Consider the following 21218-nt stretch of genomic DNA (forward strand, 5'->3'; position numbering starts at 1 on the left):
GGCTTGGCCCCCATTGCTGGGCTGCTTATAAAGGAATCGCTTCACGCTGGCTTAGCAAAGAGAAGAAAGGGCTGAGCGAGGAATTTTGGAGTACAAATTGAGCGGTATTTTGGCTAAAACGCGGCAGGAATGGGAAGGGCAAAAGCAATCCCCTCCTGGTAGATCCCAAAACTACAGCAGGGCCTTGAGAGCCAGTCAAGAGGGCTTCAAAGCAAAAAGCATGTGAAAACACAAGAGTTTGGGCTCACAAAGCTGCTCTGTCACATTTGTTTCCTACTGCATTAAGTCCTGTTGCAGTGAGGACCTGCTGCACTTCCCGATCACGCATTGCAAACAAACAGGCTCTGCAGCTCCGCGCGTGAAGCTCGAGGTGTGTGTTTGGTACCCAAACAGCAAGCAGACCTTTAATGCTAGTTGCATCACATCTCATTACAAACACATGCCACRACAAAGAAAAGGCCTATTTAGGAGGTATTTAAAGGAATGGAGCATCATTTCCTTTATAAAACCCTCTGCGGGAAAAYACAGATCTGCTTACTAAGTCTATTTTAAACTTGAGTGCACCGTAGCGCATTGCAAAATGCAAAACACACGTGCGAATGAGGTTTATTTTTTAATTGACGGGGCTCCACGTTGGCAAGCTTAGTGGCATTCTTCTGGAYGCAGTGTTACCCAAGGCCGCTGCTCAATTGTTGTGACCCTCCACAGCCACTGCTCATTTCTATGGCATATATTCAGGTAATCATGGAAACCTTCCAGGATGCTTTCCAAAACCTGTTTGTTGCAAGGCTTTGTAACATAGTACACAAATACGATTCCTAATGTTTCTTTTCCTTTTCCACACAAACAAGGAGGAAAATGTACAATGGTTGCTATTTCGAGACACAAGAAAAATGAAGCACACCGTGTTTTCAAATGTTCAAAAACAGGCAAATAATTGGAAAAACAATAATAAAAGGACTAGGAAAACGCTGCTGAGAAACTTTCCATTCATATATGACTACCTTGGCACATCCATGTTTTTCAGATGTGTTCCCTTCTTGAGTGTTCCTGGATCCTTTTGGCAAATGCATTACAAAATCATTTGTGTTTTAATAGAAAAGAACGTGAGCAGTCCTCTAATTAAAGAATACAAAAGCCCACAACATGAAGTACCCAAGCAATTACAATCCAAAAACGAAATGCACCCAGCAAATATGAAATGAAAGGGAGGAAGCAGAAGTCATACAGACAATAATTTGTTGCAAGCTCTGAAAACCTGGCCTGCATAAATCTGAAGCAAACCATAATTTTCCAATTATCTTTCTGGAAATAAGACTGTCTACATTTAAGAGACAGCTGATGGGAGGTAAATTATACTTCCGATCCTAAGCGCTAGTCTCAGAATATTGATACAAACGATGCACAAGCTCAAAAGATAAAACACGGTGCAAACCTGCAGGAGGTTGGTTGCTGCTCCATTAAATATACCAGCAGAAATCTGTAAAGCTTTTCAGTAATTTTACACAGTATAAAAGCGCTGACGGCAGCTTCACCGTTTTAGTTACCCAAATCAAGCAAAAATCATTATTTGAGAGCATTACAACCACAGCAAATGAGACCACTSAGTTTAACAAGGATCAGCCCATGGAGTATTTAAGCAGGCTCAAAGCTCTGGCTCTCGTTAGAGGCAGACTCAGCTGTTTAGTAGCTTTTTTACCCCACCGCCTGTGATCTTAGGAATCCAATTGCCAGGAAGCAAATTAAAAACAAATGGGAAAGATTTCCCCCCTCCACCCCCCTCCTTTCTGCTTTCAGTCCAGCAGTTTTGAATTAAGAGTTTTACAGGTAAACATTGATTCCGTCAGGGTTGAATTAAGAACATTACACGTAAATATTGATTTTGGAAATATTCTGTGCGTTATGAGCTATAGCCAAAACCCTATTGCAGGAACTGAGCAAGATTTGGAGAAGAAAAATAAAAAAAATCTAAAGCCTTTAAAAGTTTTATGTAAAGAAAAAGGACTGAAGACCAGTATGTCTTAACAATCAGTAAGATTACAGCACTCTGAAATCCAATGCTTTTTTTTAATTTTTTCCTTTCTATATAATATTAAACATATAGATTTCAACCAGTTTCAGATGACAGAGAGWGAGAAGACTCAGAGGAAGAAAAAACTTGCTTCCCAGCTGGGAGACTATTGGAGCTCCAGCCTCAAGGAATATTTCTACCTGGACTAAGATGCCTCGTCTCTCATGTCCAGGATAGGCCTCAGAAGACCGTATCTCAAAATTGAATATTGAAGCAAAGAAAGGTGCATTCGCAGAGCAGGTCGGGTTCTTTGTAGCATCTCAGCTCCACTGTCCTCGTGGCCACCACGCTGAGGTTCTGCAGCCTGAGCAGCTTCGTGTGCTGACCTGCTCGCTCCACGCACCCTGCAAGCACCTTGGCATCACGTCTACCAGCAACTGCAAATCCAGGGATACCAGAAGTGCAAATACCAGGTACCAGGGTACATGGGGGAAGGTAAAATAACCTTCCCGAAAGTAGAGACAGCTTCAATCCCTTTAGAAATACGGGCAACAACTTGATACGGGTCTAAGTACCTCACTTAGCGGTAGCAAAATATCAGCRCTTAAGCTAAGTGCAGCCAAGCAACGTTTCCAGCTATGCTCAGCTTTGGGGAATGAAGCTGTAACCAACCCAAGTCTTCCCTCCTGCTTCGCTGAGGAGAGGGCGGCGATCGCGCCTCTCTTAGCAAGTGGAACTAATCTAAGTGATTTATTTTACTCACATGGGGAAGTGGTTGTTGGGCCAGCTTTAAATTAAATTAATCCTGCGGTGGGAGGTAGCCCAATGAATATTACATCCCAGTGGCCACTTGCACGTATTAACTACCCTTTGAGAGCTCAATAAAAAAGTGGGTAATTTAAACAGCCACCACCGGGGCTATTTCTTTCTCGCCCTTCAAAGCCTCGGGCCCAGCTGGGGAGAGCTATTCTCATGCATATGGCTGCTATTCAGCAGCAAGGGGCTGCCTCGCAGCACACAGGCTCCAAGCAGGGCTGCAAAGCTGAGCCTTGCGAGTCCGTAACGCAGCCTCCGCGTCAACACTGCTTAGAGCAACCTTTTGGGAAGCCTAAACAAGTAATGTGCTTTAAACTGCCTCACCTGAACTCGTTTTATTTTTCCCTACTGAGAATTGTCTAAAACTACATAAAAGCACACTCAAAAACCATACATTTAGCTTTCTGCAGTGGATGTTGGGCTTTTGCATGCCAGTGCTGAGCGGGAGGATCACTGCAGAGGGTGCGACGTTCCCAACTGGAGCGGTGACATTTCCGCAGGCGGAGCGATGCCGAGGCTCCCAGGCCACGGAGAGCCCCCTTCCCAGCGGGGACCCTGCGCAGAGCCCAGCGCGTGGCCGCTCCTCGCGGCCCCTCATTTTAAAGCACGCTCAGAAGTGAGGCTGCATGTACCCGTGCGAGTGGCCCCGAGCGAGACGCGTGGAGACTGCCCGGCCGAGCAGCAAAACCCCCGGGCAGCGGCCAAGAAACGCAGCTGAGCTCCCGCCGACGGAACATAACTGACCCTGGCCTATAAGCAAAGCCACTCATCACCTTCCCCCTCTCACACACAGTCTCCAGCAAGTCTTCAGCGCGCGCCAGGTTATTTTCACAGGGCTCACCTAAGAAATAAGCCCGTTCACATCTACTGCTATGCACAACCAGCAACAGAAAAAGGGCTTTACATTACATCTGAAAAGGCATTGCATTAGAAACCACAGAAGACCTTAAGCATAAGGGAACAAAAACCTCGCTGCCGAGGCTGCAGTTAGAGCCCTGCTCCCCAGCACCGCTACCCTTATTAAGGAGCCGAGATCTGCTTACTGTTTTATAGTGATCACAGGAAAATTTACTTCTCCCACGAGCGGGGACTCGGAAGTTCATGCTACTTATTGGCATATTTAACACGAGCGTATATTGCCGGCGTCCAGCGCGCTCCTCCTTCTCAAGGGGACTGCCCTCCCAGGGCGATATATACCCGGGCCGGCGACGGCCGGGCGGTTAATTTTAGCTGAAGACCCGCGTGCACCGTGCTCAGATTTCTCCAGCCGTCACATTTCCCTGGGTTGGCAACTGCGGCCCCCCCGGCAGCTCTTCCTTTCCACCTCCACTGCTTTGAAAGGAGATTTCAAGCAGGATCCGTGTGTTCTTGCGTGCGCTGGGCACCTCTAAGGGTGACTTGCAGCAAGCTGCAGTTTGGCTGCTCTTTTGTGCAGTGTGTTGTGTGGGTGAAGAGGATATTTTTAAAAATCCTGCCTGGATTTTTGCAGGGTCTCTTGCGTGATGAGAAGAGACATTCTGCTCGCAGCAGGGGACAACTCCACAGTGCTCCCTTTGCTTTGGGGGATTGACACTCTGGATGGAAATCCAAAATGTTGCTGTTTTCCTCTACACTTAAAAGAGACCAAACAAAAATCCAGACGTACGATTTTCTGAACTTYGGAGAATTAATGTTATGGATCAAAGTTTTGGAAAATATATCTATGGCAAACATTAGCTCAAAAAAATATGTGGCTGATTAGCCTTTAAGCGGATACCTGCAAAACCCACCTCTCTTCCTGAGCAGGAGCTGGAGAAGGGATCAAGGGCTGCCCTCTGCATGAAACCCCACAAATGCCACCACCACCATGCACAGCGGGCAAGCCTTAAAGTACAAAACCCAGACCTGTCCTTTGGAAACCGCCCGGCTTTCCTTTTATATCAAAAAATCTGCAAATGTTGACAAGGTGAGGAGCGGCGACACGTTCACCTCCCCTCTTGCYAGGGCGAGGGATAGACGCCCGACAGGTTTCACTGTTTACTTTTGGACAAGAGCACTTCTGCCAGGACAAAACCTATCCGGGCCTTTTAACTGCCTCCCGAAAAGTCAATAGCTCCGCAGCCGCCGTGTCTCCAAGCTCGGCCGTATCCCCACAAGGCGGCCCAGGGGAGAAGCAGGACCCTCTGCGTGTCCTTCCCCATGGGAGCCCCTTGCTGCCCACGTGGCCTCTGCAAAACCCCACGGCAGAATCCGACTTGCAGGGCAGCAGCCCACGCACAGACTCGTTCTCGCTTCTCTCGACCGCCTCCTGAAAAAAACATGAGCGCTAATCTACTAAAACGGTGTTGACAGTTGGGAAGCAATAAGAAATGCAAAAAATACATATTAAATTCATCCCGCGGGCACTTGACTCCGTTTCAACTGCCACAACGCACGAAGATGCCAGGCTGTCTGACCCAGACAGTGAGGACGCAGACGTTACCAAGGCTTTTAGGAGCCAACAGCAGCAGTTTGCTGCAGGGATGAGATCTTTGCAGATTCTGGCCTTCTGCCTTGCTCTGGAGCCTCCTTTTCTGTCCGAGAAGGCCAGGAGAGCTCGGCAGCCCGTGACAAAGATGGGACTTCATGGCCGGGGCTGGCCGGGCCCCGTCTGTGCCACGCGCTGGGGGCACCAGCTTGGTGCCAGCAGCAGCCATGCCCTCGCTGGCAACAGGGGCGACAACAACAGGAAAACTAAGGGCTCCGAAAACTAAACCAAATTGTGAACTCTCTTTCTTAAAGCAGGCGAAACCTGCGTGTTTCTAGACCCAAGTGTCTTTCGCTCTGTTGGATTATAACAAAGCGCCGTTTTTCTTCATTTTCTTCCCCTTCCCCAAATCCCCTCCAAGCCCCCAGCAGCCTATTCACCTACCAAGAGGCCAAGATCTGGAGAGGGAGGGAAAACAGAGGGAGGAAGCAGGATTCAGACTGGAGGAAAACACTTGGCTTGCCTCAAGCACGCACTCGAGTCGCAATTACTTTGAGAAAACCTTGCAGACCTTTAGCTCTCCTGAACAGGAATGTGGCACCAAAACCAMCCAGAAAAAGCAGAAATCAATTCCGACGTTTCTGCAGATAATTCACAGCAGGGGGAAGAATGAGAAGAGGTTGATCATCCTTCCAAAAAGCGTTTGTGTGTCCTACTAATGCTTCTCTTCCTCTTCTCTGCTCTTCTAATGTTTCTGCTCTTGGGCGCTGTCAGAAAAGGGACAGTTGGCTAGACAAATCTGAGGTGTGACCTAGTTTTGAAAGCCCTATTTTTATTTTAAGCTGCGTTTTTAGGATGGTGAAAAATAATTTGTGACAGCCGAGCATTAATTTGCATGGCAAAGCCCGGCTCCCGAGGACGCCCGGAAAGACGAGGTCTCTCCGAAGGGCTCAGCATCCCGATCAGAGGCAGATCCTCACGAGAGCTCGTCTCATTTGGTCATCAAAAGCAGTAGTCAAATTTTAAGGAGACTTCAAACACTTTAAAAACTTAAGCTAGGGGTAGATTTCCAGCATTTTTCAAGGAGGAAGAGGGAGGGACGAACGTACACACACTCCACATCTAAATGACCTGAAATGTTTTGATAAAGAGATTTTCTGGAAATCGAATTCTCATATTTTAAAGGACTAACAACTACTTATCCATAGGTGGCAGCATTTCTGTTTTATGTCATTTGCCATGTTGCTGAATGTAATAGAAATTGGGCTACCACTCAGCCATAGCTAGAGCTTTGCCATATTTCACATTGAAGAATAAGGGGGCCTTCATATATTGTTCCAGCTAAGTGGTTAGCAGACCACACAAGGATCTTTTTTATATTTTCAAAATTAAAAAATAAAGTGTTGAATTAATTTCCACAAACATAATAATCCTAATCTCATCATCTCGCAGCCGGCCATCTGTTTCGCAAATGTAAATCTAACCAAATCTTCTACTGATTGATAACATTCTAAATTCAATTGCCTATTAAGGCCCTGCTTTCAGCTCGCTTCTTCCTGCTTCCAATTAAAGCGCTTGGAAGTGTTTCCTATACAATGACCTATGTGTCAATTATATAGTGAAGATGTATAGCAGCTGGGTAAGTGTTAAAACGGCGTATTTGGCCYTGCATCAAAATAAAACGTGCCGAGAAAGGCAGTGCCCGTATCTGTGTGGAGAGAGTGTGACAGGAGGAAAAGGGAGTCCGAAGAGTGAGAACCTCTTRGATGTTCCCCAAGGTGGCCTGCTCCCTGACACCACATGTGGTTGTCTGATCCTGGAGACTTTAAGAAACGCCCAACAGGACCCAGTTGGAGGGATTTAGAGTTTAAGGCCACGCGTATGCGTAAGGAGCACTTACAGATATGCTGGTTATCAGTTCCCTCTCTTTCGGACGAAGAACGGCCCTGATTGATCTAAGAGCAACTTTCCGGGCCGCGGTGCCTGTTTTCCGGGCGCTGCCGGAGGCGGCCGGTGGGGCTCAGCAGACCGTCGGCCTAATGTGCTGTGGCAAATCCTATGCTCCTAATTAGGAGGCTTCGCCAGGGTGACACCAGCCCAGGCGGCCATCGATCGGGGGATTAAAATCTGTGCTGCAGGGCACGACTAACATTTCGGATACAGAGCCTTTTCCCTAGTCTGCCACAAARGCAACAACAAAAAAACAAACAGAAAAGGGAAATTCATAGCAGGCCACTGATTAATAATTAAAGACAAAAAATTAGGGCTGATGGAGAAAGGCAGAGAAGGGGCACGATGCCCGCGAGCGCCGGGGCCCAGGCATCTCCTTTAGAGAGCTCCTTGTTCTTAGCCAGGGGCCATTCCGGCCTTCTGCCCCTTCCCGAGAAATGTTCAAGYGGAGGAAGGAATTTTTGCGTTGAAGCTTCATTCAGAAATATATATAGGACTGAGTCCTTTAATAGTGCTGTCATGGGGCAGAACAATTGAGATTTCATCTCTTTTCAGCACAAAGGATTTCAACAATTCCTATTAAATAGCTTTGTGTAAGTCTTGAGCAGCATGACTTACTAAGATTTTATCATTGTGGTTTCTTATGCTCTCTGCAGAGACATACMTCCTTTGAAGAAGTGGATATTTCTGTGCAAAATATTTCTATTACTAATACTACTATTATTACTACTCCTTTAACAACCACACGGTACAAGGAGGTCAACCAGAAGACCTATAAGCTCTGGAAAATTCAGGTAAATCGTCAATCAGATCAATAGGCAACAGCCTATGCTCCAAGGARCCTCCATCATGCAAATCCCTGCATAATCTTACACACATCTACATTACTCCTTTCTCGATTTTAGATCCTGCATTTAGTTTCCCAGGTCAAGTCTCACCTCTGCCTAAACACCTACCCCAGAAAGGTGCTACTCTGGATATCTTCGGTTTGTAGAATTAGCTGACAGGTTTAATGCAAAGCAAAATAATAGGCCGTTTACAGGAACTAAAACCTTGAAAGCTTAGTCCACTTTGGTCATTTTACTGAGGTCTTACACATCTGGCACTTCTAATGCTGTTAACTCTGTTTTCTCCAGGCAACAACATTCATTCTGGTCCMTGCTACGAATGGCACCAAATGTTTATCATCAGATAAATGTTCTTATCATCAGATAAGAACACTGGCCAMGCCACAGATCCAATCAGAGCAATTGACTCGGCTGGCGGGACAGAGACAAGGCTTATGGGCATCGGCAAAATCAGTTACTCTTTTCTGCCTGGAGCAAGGGTTGGAGAAGCGCAGAACAAAGAGCCTGCTCCTAGTTCATATGTACCCACACACAAATGCATATGYGTGTTGCTAGAATTTTCATTCCAAATTAACAGTAGAGACTCAAATACTAGAAAAATTAGCAATTATCAGGCCTGCTTATCTACTTGCCTGCTTACTAATAAATGCAGCATCATTTTCTCCACTTCTTWGTCAAGTGCGTTGATCTGCCTAGTTTGAAAGCCTTGGAATTAGGGCCCCAAAGAGGAGCTGCACGAGCTGCTGCAGCAGACTGGCCAGGTTTGAGGTTAGAGGCCGTGCTGCAAAGAAGGCTACAAAAAACTCGGCCAAAACYTGGAACTGCATCAGATGAATTAATCATAACAGGCAGACGATGGAGTCACAAATGGAATCTAAGACTGGCACCGAAACTTTGTGAAAGCAAAAGGCATCTCATTTTTGCAAGCAAACCAATTCTGTGATTTCCATGTCAGAATTTCCTAGCTTCTGCAGTGCTCTTTAGCAATGCCTTTACTCCCACTTTCTTTTGTGCAAACTCACAGTCACCAGGCTGCTAGAGATGTGCCATTTCTTAATCTCTGCAAATAGCTTCCCAGATCCCTCTCGCTGCTTTTCCTCTGAACTATCAGTGCTGGATTCCTGCAGAACAGTAAGGTTTGCTGTTGAACTTCTGCAGGGACTGCATTTACAGCCTCAGCAAAATGACAGGCCTGTTTCAAAGAATTAAAGCTGCTTCTGCCTTGTGAGGAGCACAGCAAGCACAGATCCAGGCAAGCAAAATGCAAGGGCRGTTTGGGGCCAGATCCACTGCAACGCAGACCACGAACGTGGTTTCAAAGCTCTCATCAAGGAGAGGGACCAGCTATAGGCATGCATTCAAAGAGCACATGCTTGTCCCTGTTCGGGTTATTCTGACACCAAGAGATGACAAAGGTGGCAGCTGCTCTGCTCACCAGGGCAGAGTTATATTTAGAGTTGGGAAAAAAGGAATCCTTACAGAAATTAGTGCCTGTTCATCCGCTCTAGCCCCGGTGCTAGTTAGGGCACAGAAAGGTTCTTCAAGAAACTGCAAGCAGATTCAAAATCTCATTTTGAAAACATGGGGCTATAAGATCTGGACGAAAGGCCGGTAAATTCAGCAACATTCCCAACAATCTCCTTTACACAATGCCCTCAGAATATATATATGTATATATATATAAAATATATATTTATATATATATATTTTATATATATATATTATATAAAATATAAAAGATATATTTTTATATATTTATATATATTTTATATATATATATATATATTTTTATATATATATATATTTTTATATATATATATATTTTTTAAATAAACGTATTCTTACAACCAGGTAAAGCAACATTTTCTTTCTCTACTGTGGTACAGGCACAGTTTAGACATCCCCAGACCTCCTGAAGGATGGATGCATGGGCTGGCAGATAACTCTCCAAGCCCCATTTTCTCCTTGCGCAAGGCAAAAAATTAATACTGCTCTAAAAGTGCCGGTCCAAGCCAGCTATTGAAGATGAACTACCATAGGCAAGAACTGATAAGAAACGGGATTACTTTGAAGTCCGTCAGTCTTAGACAGTCTGTAGCCAAAGGAGAGTGTACGTGGCGTGAAACACGACGGGGATCAAGGCTGGCCCTTGGCGCCCTGAGCCGGGCATCCCTCGCGTGTCACCAACTCACCAGCTCCTCCGGCCAAGCCAAGGGCTGGGCAGCCTCAAATGCTGGTGCTGGGCGAGCGTTTTGTAAACCTGCAAAGGGGAAAACAAGCTGCTCCCAGCTCCTTTCTGGGTGCCGCTGTTACMCACGGTGCGACTGCATTTAGCGCATCTGCTGTTGCTCTACTTCTACATCATGTCCTTCGTAGGAAATAGCACCCTAAAGCATTTTGACTATTCAAATGAGTTAGCCTTTGTAGCATTTTTAACACTTATATTTATTCAGTAGGATGCTTTAAATTTTCCCTCGAAAAACTTTGATGTGATTATGCTTGGGGATGGGGTAATAGATAAGGAGAAACAGGGGCTTTGCGAACGCTTCAGGGGCACCTGCTTCGTGCTTTGGATATTTTACCCTCCCAACTCCCTGCAGACGCTCTTCCCAAAAGGCAAAGAAACCAAAGATCAGATTAGCAGCCTCTGCTATCTCTGTGCACCCAGCTAAGACTGGCAGAGCTCATAGAAGTACTTACYGGCCCCGTGGGCAGCCCCAGCTCCTGCAGGAGCATTAAACACCATTTGTCTTGGTTGTCTCTAACCAGTAAAGCAGCTGCCTAACAAAATAATAAACCTGTAATTTTTACATGGGGTTAAAAATAACCCTTTCCTTGCGAAGGGCTGGTAAATGACCTCCAGCCCCCTAACGCAGTGCTTATTGCTCTGTGCTGTCCTGAGACTCGCTTATTCTTCTCATCAGTCAATTCATCAGCAATCACTTGTCAGCGAAACAGAAAAAAGGGCAAAAGGAAAAAAGCTTCTTGAGCAAATGTCAGAGAACATTAAATTAACTAGTTGTAGATCAGCAATGAACAGCTGACACCAAACTGAACCCAGCACATGGCCTCGTTTACATTATTTTTAAACACATGTAGCCTCTCCCGATGACTCTACCTTCAAAATGACATTACAGCATCTTTATTTCACAAAGCAAAAAAAAAAAAAATGCTTTGAAAATAAAAAGCAAGCCTAGTATTGAGCAGTGTCATTAAAAATAAGCTATTGCTTTCATGCAATTTAGATTCAAGGTACTGTTTTACCCCTGATGGCAAACTAAGTTTACTAAGCAATTTCTCTTTAGCTCAGAGTGATCCTGAATCCAGGCCTACATCCTTTTATCCAAGCACAAAACCTGCGACCTTCCAGGAAGGCCTCCCCAGCACCCACCAAAGTCATTATGGAGCTTCCTATGTGCTTCACGGAGTCAGATTTGTTCTGCTGATGAGGAAATAAACTGCATTTACAGTCCAGGCTTCTGCAGTAGAGCAGAATAGTTAATTCACATACAACGTCTAAGAAAAAAGCGACTGAAGACAAAGTTTTTAAAGAGCTGTTTTTATGCTGAAGTGGCCCACGTGCTTCTCCCTAAGGGCTGCAGACCCAAACCACGGAGAGGTGASTCCAGGTTCTCTGGGGACACAGAGGTGGGCGCCCATGTCGATTCCCTGCTTAGCTACATACCTTGACTCTCTCCCAACAACAACAGCAAAAATAAGCAAACCAGGCAACATTTGCAGCATTTTCAAGATAGACTCTTGATATGACGTTGTTAGGAAAGAATCCTATCTGAAGGAGGCAGCAAATGGCCCAGGACAGCAGGTGCATTCCCTCTTCTTGTTCCTTAAGAGTGAATGTACTCAGCCCTGAGAACATCTCGACTTCTTCAGCCCCAGCCACCGTCCCACGCTTTGCCTGTCTCGTTTAGATAATACTTTAATTAGACAGGTACAGGCCACAGGCCTGCAGGGCAAGAGCTGCCGCTTGGGATTTCAGTGGCACCTCATGCAGCTCTGASTGCACTAAAAGAAACGAGGTAATTTTTAGGTTTATAATAATACAAAGGTCAGAAAATTTGCCTATAAGTCCACACTGAGTCACGAAAATAAGAGTTTTGTTGTTGTTGTTTTTTAACAGGAGATAAGGCCAGAAAAGATTAAATCATCCCAGACATTTATACTTAGAAATCCTGATATTCTATATTGTAGATCTATTCATAATAAATATTTTCCCCTGGAATATCCTAAATCGAATCCAAACAATAAATATTCCTATCTTCCTATCTGGAGAACACGGTAGCACCTTGGAAGCCAAGATAAAGTTGGAGTTTAGGTAGCTCTTCACACATTTTCTTCACRGTCCGTACTGCGTGCAATGGCAATCTAATTGTGAGCGCGCATTCTGGTCCTCAAAAAGAGATGTTTAGAACATTATCCAAGAAAAAAAATCCTCAGAATGTTTTTGTAATGGCTGCAATGGGAAGCAGAGGGAATGAGAAACTAGGCTGACTTCATAAGCCCTGCTATTTCACATGGGGGCCTGCAGAGCACGTTGCAATGCAAAGAGCAGAAAAAATGATACGTATTTTGGCTACCAAAATGCGGTGGTGCTCCGAAATTCCCTAGCACTTCATTTATAAGACACTGCCAAAGAAAAAGAGATGTAACTTCTTGGTTCAGAAGTTTGTAGCACGATGCCCTTCCCCAGCAAAATCACCTTCCCTACTCCGCTCTCATTACCCAAGGAAAGAGTTAACAGGGGTTTTGGAGGGTCATGGTGCTTCGATTAGGATCATTGTAAGAAAATCTAGTCACTGTCCAGATAATTTAAGTTTTCCAACTAAAATCGTGCATGTTTCAAAATGGAAGAGCGATCCCTCATGGCAATAACTGGCCAGAAAGCCTACAGAAGGGAATGGTGGATATTTGAAGTAGGGGAAAGGCAGAGCAGAAAGTAACGCAGCAGTCCCAGCTGCCTCATAATGACTCTCATCAGGAAGATCACTAAAAACTCCAGGCTGGTTTGCAGAGAGGCTGAACGACTGCTGAATATTCAGAGGTAGCAGAGGCCTTGTACAAAGTGCTGGCGAGAGCTCACCTGAAAAATCTCACGTAATTCCGGTGATCGAGTCACACCTTGCCACGTCTTCAAGAAGCATTTCAAACCAACAGTGCTACAGAGAAGGATTTGGGAAATTAAGGACCTGTTCTCCTAAAAATTAYGTATTATAATTACTTTTAAAAGTCCTATATACTTCAGCTTTAAGATATCTGAACTGATAAGCAAACGGATGTCCCAAACATTGCACCAAAGGTGGTATAATTTGGTGCTTATTTACACTGAGAGACCTACAAGTTAGCAAATCCATACAAAAATCTATACAAAATCTATATAGCCAAGCAAACAGGCTGTTCTTTTTCTTAGCCAGTCCAGCAGAGTTTCTGTTTCCTTTGAATTCATCCATCCTTCAGGGATAAGGATCCTCACAATTGTGTATAATATTATGTACATGGTTTCTTCATTCTCCCRGTAGTCACAACTCACTGCATTAATATTTTCTTATCTCAGTTGAAAACATCTTTCCTCACACATTTTGGGAATGAATTTGGCTTTTTTGGCCTTACTAGATTGCAGTTCACAGTTGCAGTCCCTTGGCTCATCCCCTTCCACTATTTCCAGCTGATAACCATCAACCTTTTTAACAAAAACTGCTATTGATCACTAAATGCATCTCTTCAACAAACTGCATATGCACAGGTTTGCATGTCAAAATAACATTTCTTTGCCTGTGAATATATGACAGATATATGATGTAATAGCATCTCCTAGAAGTATCCCATGTATGGAATGCAGCAATGTACCTCATTTTAATTTTCATCCCTGGAGAGTATCAAAGAGCAATCCTTCAATCGAGACATCTAGCAACTGGTGCCAAACTCTTACAGCTTAGAAAGGCACAGCGATTTGCAGCGGTCCAATTCCAAAMTCAAGTCGATTATCAACTGCAAGGTAATACTATGGCATGATTTCAACACACTGCTTTTAAGGCAGTAGTAGGGATGGCAAAAGCTTAGGAAACTGCAATGATTCTTCCCTTCCTTAGTGCAAAATATAGCTAAGTCAGCTAGCAAAATTAGCTCTGTGCCACCGTAACTTTCGTAACTGCATAGCCTCTTATCGTCCCAGTCCATTCTTCTGTGGCAGTTTTAAGTTAAGCACTTTAAAATCTCTTCCCGAATGAAACGCCACTTCGAAATAAGTACGTTTTCTTTGCTGCACGTGCTACATGACTCCAGAAGGCATATCGAGATAAGAGCATTAAAGGGAAACGTTTAATAGAAGGGGAAAACAGATATAAACCAGGGCAAAAATGTGTAGACATAACAATAAATCCTGTTGCACTCTCTTCGCAGGGGCAATTCTGAATTAGCCCATAATTTTAGAAGGGCGGCTTGGACACGTACCTATTTCTTTAACTTGTGGTGCTTTAATTTGAAATGCTGCCCAAGGCGGGATGCCCTGGCCCGTCCTCTCCCTGCTCCCCGAGCCCCGGCACCACCGTTAGGATAAGGATGAGACTTGGGTTTGCAATATGGTCCTATACGGGCATCCATGGCGAAGGGCTGTTCCTGCTGCTGAACCTGGAGCTCTGTAAAACCACAGGTATCTGCATGGCAAATGCTCATGCAAAGCCGTTCTCCTCTCTAATGTTATTCAGCATGTGAAAACCGAAACAGAAAAGGATTACAGAGAGAAAAAACRAAACAAACGCACCTATATCCTACTAGTAGTGCTGAAGTATTACTTGGAAATGGCAAAACAGGGCCACAGGGAGAGGTGAAAAGGGAAAACTGAAGTTAAAAATAAGTGGCACAGAACAAAAACCTAACTGTAAGCTCAAATGTCATTATATCTAACTGCTGTTTTTAAGAACACCATAGTTTATAAGAAACTTCACAATAAAACTGATGTGAGTACTCAATCGAGTTTATGTTACACCTTCCAGGGAAGCAAACCTTGCGATATGGGCTTATCCCAGAGTAAGAATTACTGCGTGCCAGACTCGGAGTTTATCCGCTCGTGTGATAAGATATACCCACCATTTAAATTCAGTAGTTGCTTAGCTCCTTAGTTTGCTGGTAGGCAAAAAGCCACAGATCTGAAAACCCAAAGCAAACCTGGAGAGGTTATCGACTTGGGTTATATAAAGCTTACAGCCACATACATTAGTTACCACGTCTCTACTAATGTCACAGCAAAGGAAATCTTGCAAAAGGGCAGGAACCTTCTCAGGTTTCCCAGCGAGTTGTTCTGAGCCTGGTGGCTACTCAAAAAGAGGACTATTAAACCTTGTATAGAGAGAAAGGATGACGTGCGTTTTGTGGTAACCTGCAGCCARAACAACATGAGAGGTCTGGCAAGTTCGCCAAGCCAAGAGCAGAGCAGTAATCCCCTTGTTTTGGTTCCGGTGCAGAGGTGTTTGCATAAGGTGTGTAGCTGACTCACGGCGCTCAGCAGAAGAGGAGGAGAGCAGGGGTTTACGCAGCAAATGCTCCTGCTCCTGCTCATGCTCCTGACCACAATGCTCCACAATTTGTAGTGGCCGAGCAGTCTTGCTCAGAGAAGCTGCTGTGAAAAGCACCCGGGGGAGCTGCCCCAGCGCCAGCCTCCTCCTGGGCACACCGCTTTGGGAATAACACCCACAGGCGCGAGGAAGCCTGGCRCGAACCCCGGGGGTTCCTCCAGCCCCAGAAGCAGCCCCGTGGTGCGGGGCTCCCCAAAGCCACCCCAACAAACGCGGTTCGGCGTCTTGGGTGCCCTCACAGAAAGGTGTTAGCGCAACGCGAAAACGAATTTTGAAAGGTTTCCAGAAGCACATCTGGAACTTCTGCAGAACCGGGAGTCACAGGGTGTATCACGGGGAATTCYGGGGCGATTTAAGACTAATGACAATAATAAAACCCTCCAGTGGATCTGGTGAAGCCCTTGGTTGGAGGCTAGGCACCCCCTGGAGCTAGACTAGACCAACTGGACTCGCCAAAAACGGCACCTACTTCATCCCAAGCTAAATGACATCTACGATTAAACCCCRGCTGCCAAGAAGACGTTGTTCAGAAGGACGTCATTTCCAAATATTTCAAAAGCATCCCAAATATTTCAGAAACCCAGGCTTTCAGCCCCAGAGTGATTCTTGCTTGTTGTCACTGCCCGAAGTCTCAGCAGGCCTTCGGAAAGCACCGCTGCAGCTCTGCTAGGTCCTTTCAAACGCCAGGGAAAGCTCCAAGCTCATCCTGCAAATCTGGAGCAGGTTTGACGTCTATTCAGCGCAGTTCAGCTGAGACACAGCAGAGCCTAATGTGAGAAGCTACCACGAGGGTGGTTATCAGCACAGTATTGCTAATAGTGGAAATTAATTTTTATTTTTCCCTCCTATCCTTCCCGCTTCTAGAGACCCAACGGAAATACTTCAAGACTTGGCAAGCTGCTCTACAGGCTTCGAAATCCTTTGAAGAACRACGCCACGGAAACAGAGGTATCTCCGAGAAACTCCATACCCAACACCTCCATTTGTCACTGAGCAAAACTCTGTGGCCGCAGAGAGAACAGCAAGGCCCAGTCTTGCTGCGTGTTGCAAAAACCCAACCCGCGGTTGCAACTAGGTGCTTTGGTGGACAGTCGAGCACTTCTTATCCCAGCCAGCGCGTCAGCTCCTGTTCTGGTCCTCAGCTTCATTTCTTTAGTTGCTGCCAATTACAAACGTCTTGCAGCCTCCCTCCCTCCTCCTGCCCCAGGAATGGGTCAAATCCAGCCGTTTTTCGCACAGTCAGAGCATTTATGAAGATGCTGCTCGCTCGGTCTCACGCACCTGCTGCAGGCTGGTCGCCTGCAATCCGAGCAGCTCCCGACTTCCCCTTTTTTGCTTTTATCGCTTCCCTGCTTACCTCAACCCTGCTTTATTTCCCAGCTCCCAGCTCCTTTTCCCTGYGTGATTTCACATGCACAGCTCTTTGCAGGTGCTTCTTCTGTTTGCAAAGCCTATTGAGGGGCGGTTCAAAAGCCCCCRCGCAGGCCTAAGGCTGCCTTGCTGGCACCTCCTGCTTCCCACCGAGACCTTTCCCTGCATGTGAAAAGGCAGGCAGGGCTTGCGGGGAGCTCCCTTCCCGAAATTCCTGGCTGCAGCTGGAAGAGGGCCCRGCAGCTCCCACGCGGACGCTTCCATCAGCAGCTCCCAGACCTGTGATCCCAGCAGGTACTCGCGCATGGATTGATCATCTGATCCTGGGCAACGAGCCGCTGCTCTCTCCAAAGCAGAAACCTCCTTCAATAACAGCTCTTTATCGCACCATCCCTTGCAAGGAAAATGTTTGGAAGCAGAGATTGTTAAACCCCAAACGTGCTCTGAATTTCTATGATCGCAAAGCCTRGTATTAACAAGTGCAGAGCACCTTCAACTCCCGCAGGGGTTTCAACACAGTTTTGATGTAGAAAGGCTTAGACCTGTAACAAATCCATGGTTTGGGCGATAAACTTCTCAGGAAAAGCAATCTTTCAAATAAAAACCTGCACAGAGCTGTTATTTTCATTGTCTAAGTAATCCRCCAGACAGAAAAGTAACCCAAACTCCACACGTTTAGTGCTCCCTCAGAYAGGCACTGCCTTGATGTGCTCGGCACCAAGTGGCTTTTAAAGAAGCTGCTCACGTGAAGTCCAAGTTTTGAGCAGTTAGATCTCGGTATGGGCAGTAATTCAGAAAGACAGGCGGCCGCACRGGTCCCCTGATCTCATTTACTAGTCGAATGCAGAAGCCACACGCTCCCTGCTCAGCGGAGCAGGGSAATTTTTACTCTATGGGGAAGGAAAACAGGGAATTGAAAAATAAACTGATGGAGAGACAACAGTCCCAAACGCTCCCTGACAACACACAGCAACATGGCCCTAGCAAAACTGATAGAAACAAACGCAGGGGACAAGGAAGGTGAGGGGAGAACTGGTCCCGGGTCTGTGTTTTCCTCCTTGCTTTTAAGTGAGCTTAAGCAAGCAGCAGGCGAAACAGCAGCGAGATGCGGCTGCCTCGGAGGGAGCAGCGCTTCAGCACCCAACSTGCCGCTCGCGCCGCCCCTTGGGAGGGCTGCAAAGCTGGGGGCACCCTCCCGCTCCCCAAGGAGACAGACCCAGAAAGTGCCAAGCAGCACGCGGCGCATGCCCGCGGAGAAACTCCGCAGCCCTCACCAGCTTCATGGTGGCGTTGTTCTGCTCCCAGCGCCAGAGCGGGACGCTCATGGTGCCGCCGGCGCGCACCTGCCGCGCTACTACGGGGCCCTGGCGCGGCGCCCGCCGCCGCTGCCCGCCGCCCGCGCGCCGCTCATCCTCCTCGCCTCGCTCCGCTCCCTGCCCAGCGCGTCCCCGGCATGGCCCGGGGAGGAGAAGCCGGGAACCGGGCACGGATGCACCGGGAACACCAGGCAGGGATGCACCCAGCGCTGGGCGAGCGGGGCAGGACCGGGCGCTCTCTCCTCCCCCGGCTGCAGCAGCGTCGCCCTTAACCCCTTCCAGACAGGGCCAAGTGGGGCCTCTGCAAAAGCAGCGGGGAGACCGGCGTGTTTTAGGCTCCCCAAAAGGAAAAGCCAAGGTGTTTTGCCAAAGCTTGGTGTTGGGAAGAGTCCAGCTTGTAGAGCTCCTAGGGCTTTATTAGCTGCTGCAATCGAGGCTGCTTCTGCTCAAGTTCTCATCTATTCCTAGTCAGATGCTTGGGAAAGGACTAGAGCTTCCCCAAGCAAAATGATGATCTCTAAAGGTCCCTTCCAACCTTAAGGATTCCGTGAAAAGGGGAATGGGGGAACAAAAGAAAAAACACCAATTTAAAATGTACCAATGTGCGCGATGTCGCAGATTAACCCCAAGAGCAAAGACTTTGCATTTCCAAAAAACAGAAGCTCATGGTGAGTGTTTAGGGTATCCAGGATGGCTGGAGCTGATGGCAACAAACCTCCGCTTATGCCACCGTTTCCGTGCTGTGATCCAGCCAGCAAAGCTCCATGCCAAGGCTCCATCGTTGCACCTCCCTTCTCTCCCATGTCACTTCTGGGCCCTCCTCTGAAGCCCCTTGCCCTGACTAGCAGTCCAGACAAGACACGGAGCTGGGGCCCCTCTCACGTCTCCTCTTGCCCGACCTTCTGTAAAACGCCCCCCTCAGCAGCCCCTCGCACGGACGGCACCGGTGCCAGCACCACAGGTGGTTCCATGCTTGGAAACACGGACACCAGTGGGGTACTGGAGATTCTAACGGCCCCGCAGCTCCCCTGAGGGTCAAATAAGGAAATACTCCAAATTTATTCCACATTGCAATGGAGACATAAAAACACAGGGGCAAACTGTGCCCTAAGAAATCCCTTGACATAAATTGCCATCCTTTTCCATCGTTGTACAAAGAATCCCCCTATCCCAAAGAGCTCCCGTTCCTTTACATCGTGTCCATGTGGACCGAAACATGAGCACAGCGAGACCCTCCCCTGCAGCCCTCTACGCACGCAAGAACCCTGCTGAACGTGTGCTGCATACAGACCAAAAACTGCTGCTGCCCAAGAGGGAAGCTCATCTCAGGGACGGCCGGATGCTGCTTCAGTGCAGAGGGAGGCAGGTGGAGCCCAGAGCCGCCCTCACACAGGGCTCCACCAGAAKCCAGCGTGTCAAAGAGCAGGCACGGGCGGCAGGACCTCGGCTTTGATGGCTCTTCAGGCGACCAGGCGCATTGCTCTGCATACAAYTCGCTCTCTGTTTTAGTGCTTGGAGCCCCACCACAGCTCAGATCTGCAGTATCTTCTCATGTGGCCTCCGGCAGGGCAGCCCAGCGCGCTAAGCAGGGGCTGAAACGCTCTCGCCTTAACCTGGCTTCAACACTGTTATAATGAGGTTAGCGCCCAAGCTCTGCTCCTCCCCAGCACTTTCCAATTACCAAACATCCTCCGTTAAAGCTGCAGCGCTTCCACATGCTTTTCTTTAACATATTTTCCCACTCCAGCCTTGCTTGGRGATGAAGCTCCCCGGGCTGCTGATAGAGTTGCCAGGCGGAGCTGGAATTTATTCCTGCCATTCAAAWGGAAGACTCCGGAGCTGCCGTTCCTCCTCCTATCTCCCATTCAGGCTCCCCTGACACGGCGAAGGAGATAAGACCCTGGAGCTGCCAAAATCCCCGTGTTGGCCTCCCAGCTCCTCTCATTCCCATGGGGATCCTGCCCGTGGTGCCAGGGGGGCTCCGCGTTGACGCCCTTCGCACGCAACGCACGGGCAGCGAGGGCAAGGCACTCGCCTCTCCTTGAAGCCTGCAGCCCTAAAGCACTGCAGCTCTTCAGAACGTGTTAGTATGAACTCTGACATGATGGCACGTTGAGAATATTAGTTCCTTAAGACCTGCATTAAGTCTTCACAAAAGGACGTTATTTACAGCTCTAATGGGCACCCAAACATCCCCAGCGATGCGCTAAACAAGATGCTTGTTGTGCGTCTCCAGCCTCCCCAATGAGACACAGTTCTAGTTCCCAATCCTTCCCAAGGAAAACTGCAGGAAAAACAGGAGGAAACAGATGTCGGAGACATTATGAATGAATTCAGTGCACGCGGTCATTGTCTGCACAACATTGACTATGAAGAAAGCTTAGGGAAATCCGTTAACTAATAATCCATTGTTTGTCCACAGAAAATCCCAATGCTAACAGCTTGCAGCACAATCATTAAACAAGGTCACACTCATACTTACCATTACTTTTGCTTTTTAATCACACAACACTTGGCGATGTTTATCTCCTCAAGCAGGGAGTGCATTATTAGACCATTTACTGCTGATCTTCACTCCGTTTCGATCAAAAACACAAATACTTCCTATTCACCGAAAGCTGGATTTTTTATGCTAAACATCAGTGACTGCTCAACTTCTCTTTTATGCCTTATGAAATGCAAATATCCATATAATACTGAAGAGTACTAGTTTTAGATGTTACGATTGTTAACAGCGATGATATTTTGCCACTGGATGTGGGAGAGGAGACTAGATCATGGATAAACAGCGATTTTCATCCAAAAAAAAAAAAAAAAGGAAGCTCAAAATGGTGTTGAATGGCATCCTCTAAATTAAATGTTTTCTAAGCCAAT

General features: G+C 46.9%; 1 protein-coding gene across 1 annotated transcript in view; it reads right to left on the minus strand.

Moving 5' to 3' along the window:
- Nucleotides 1-21218, minus strand: part of NAV2 (neuron navigator 2) — a 169161-nt gene that overhangs the window by 129398 nt on the left and 18545 nt on the right. Inside the window, exon 2 of the mRNA XM_026040221.1 lies at nt 2212-2319. Within this exon, the coding sequence (XP_025896006.1) occupies nt 2212-2319 (108 nt within the window). The remainder of the gene's footprint in view (nt 1-2211; nt 2320-21218) is intronic.

The sequence above is a fragment of the Nothoprocta perdicaria genome, unplaced genomic scaffold, assembly GCF_003342845.1.
Source record: "Nothoprocta perdicaria isolate Ctin4 unplaced genomic scaffold, notPer1 scaffold_251, whole genome shotgun sequence".
In the NCBI taxonomy this organism is placed as follows: Eukaryota; Metazoa; Chordata; class Aves; order Tinamiformes; family Tinamidae; genus Nothoprocta; species Nothoprocta perdicaria.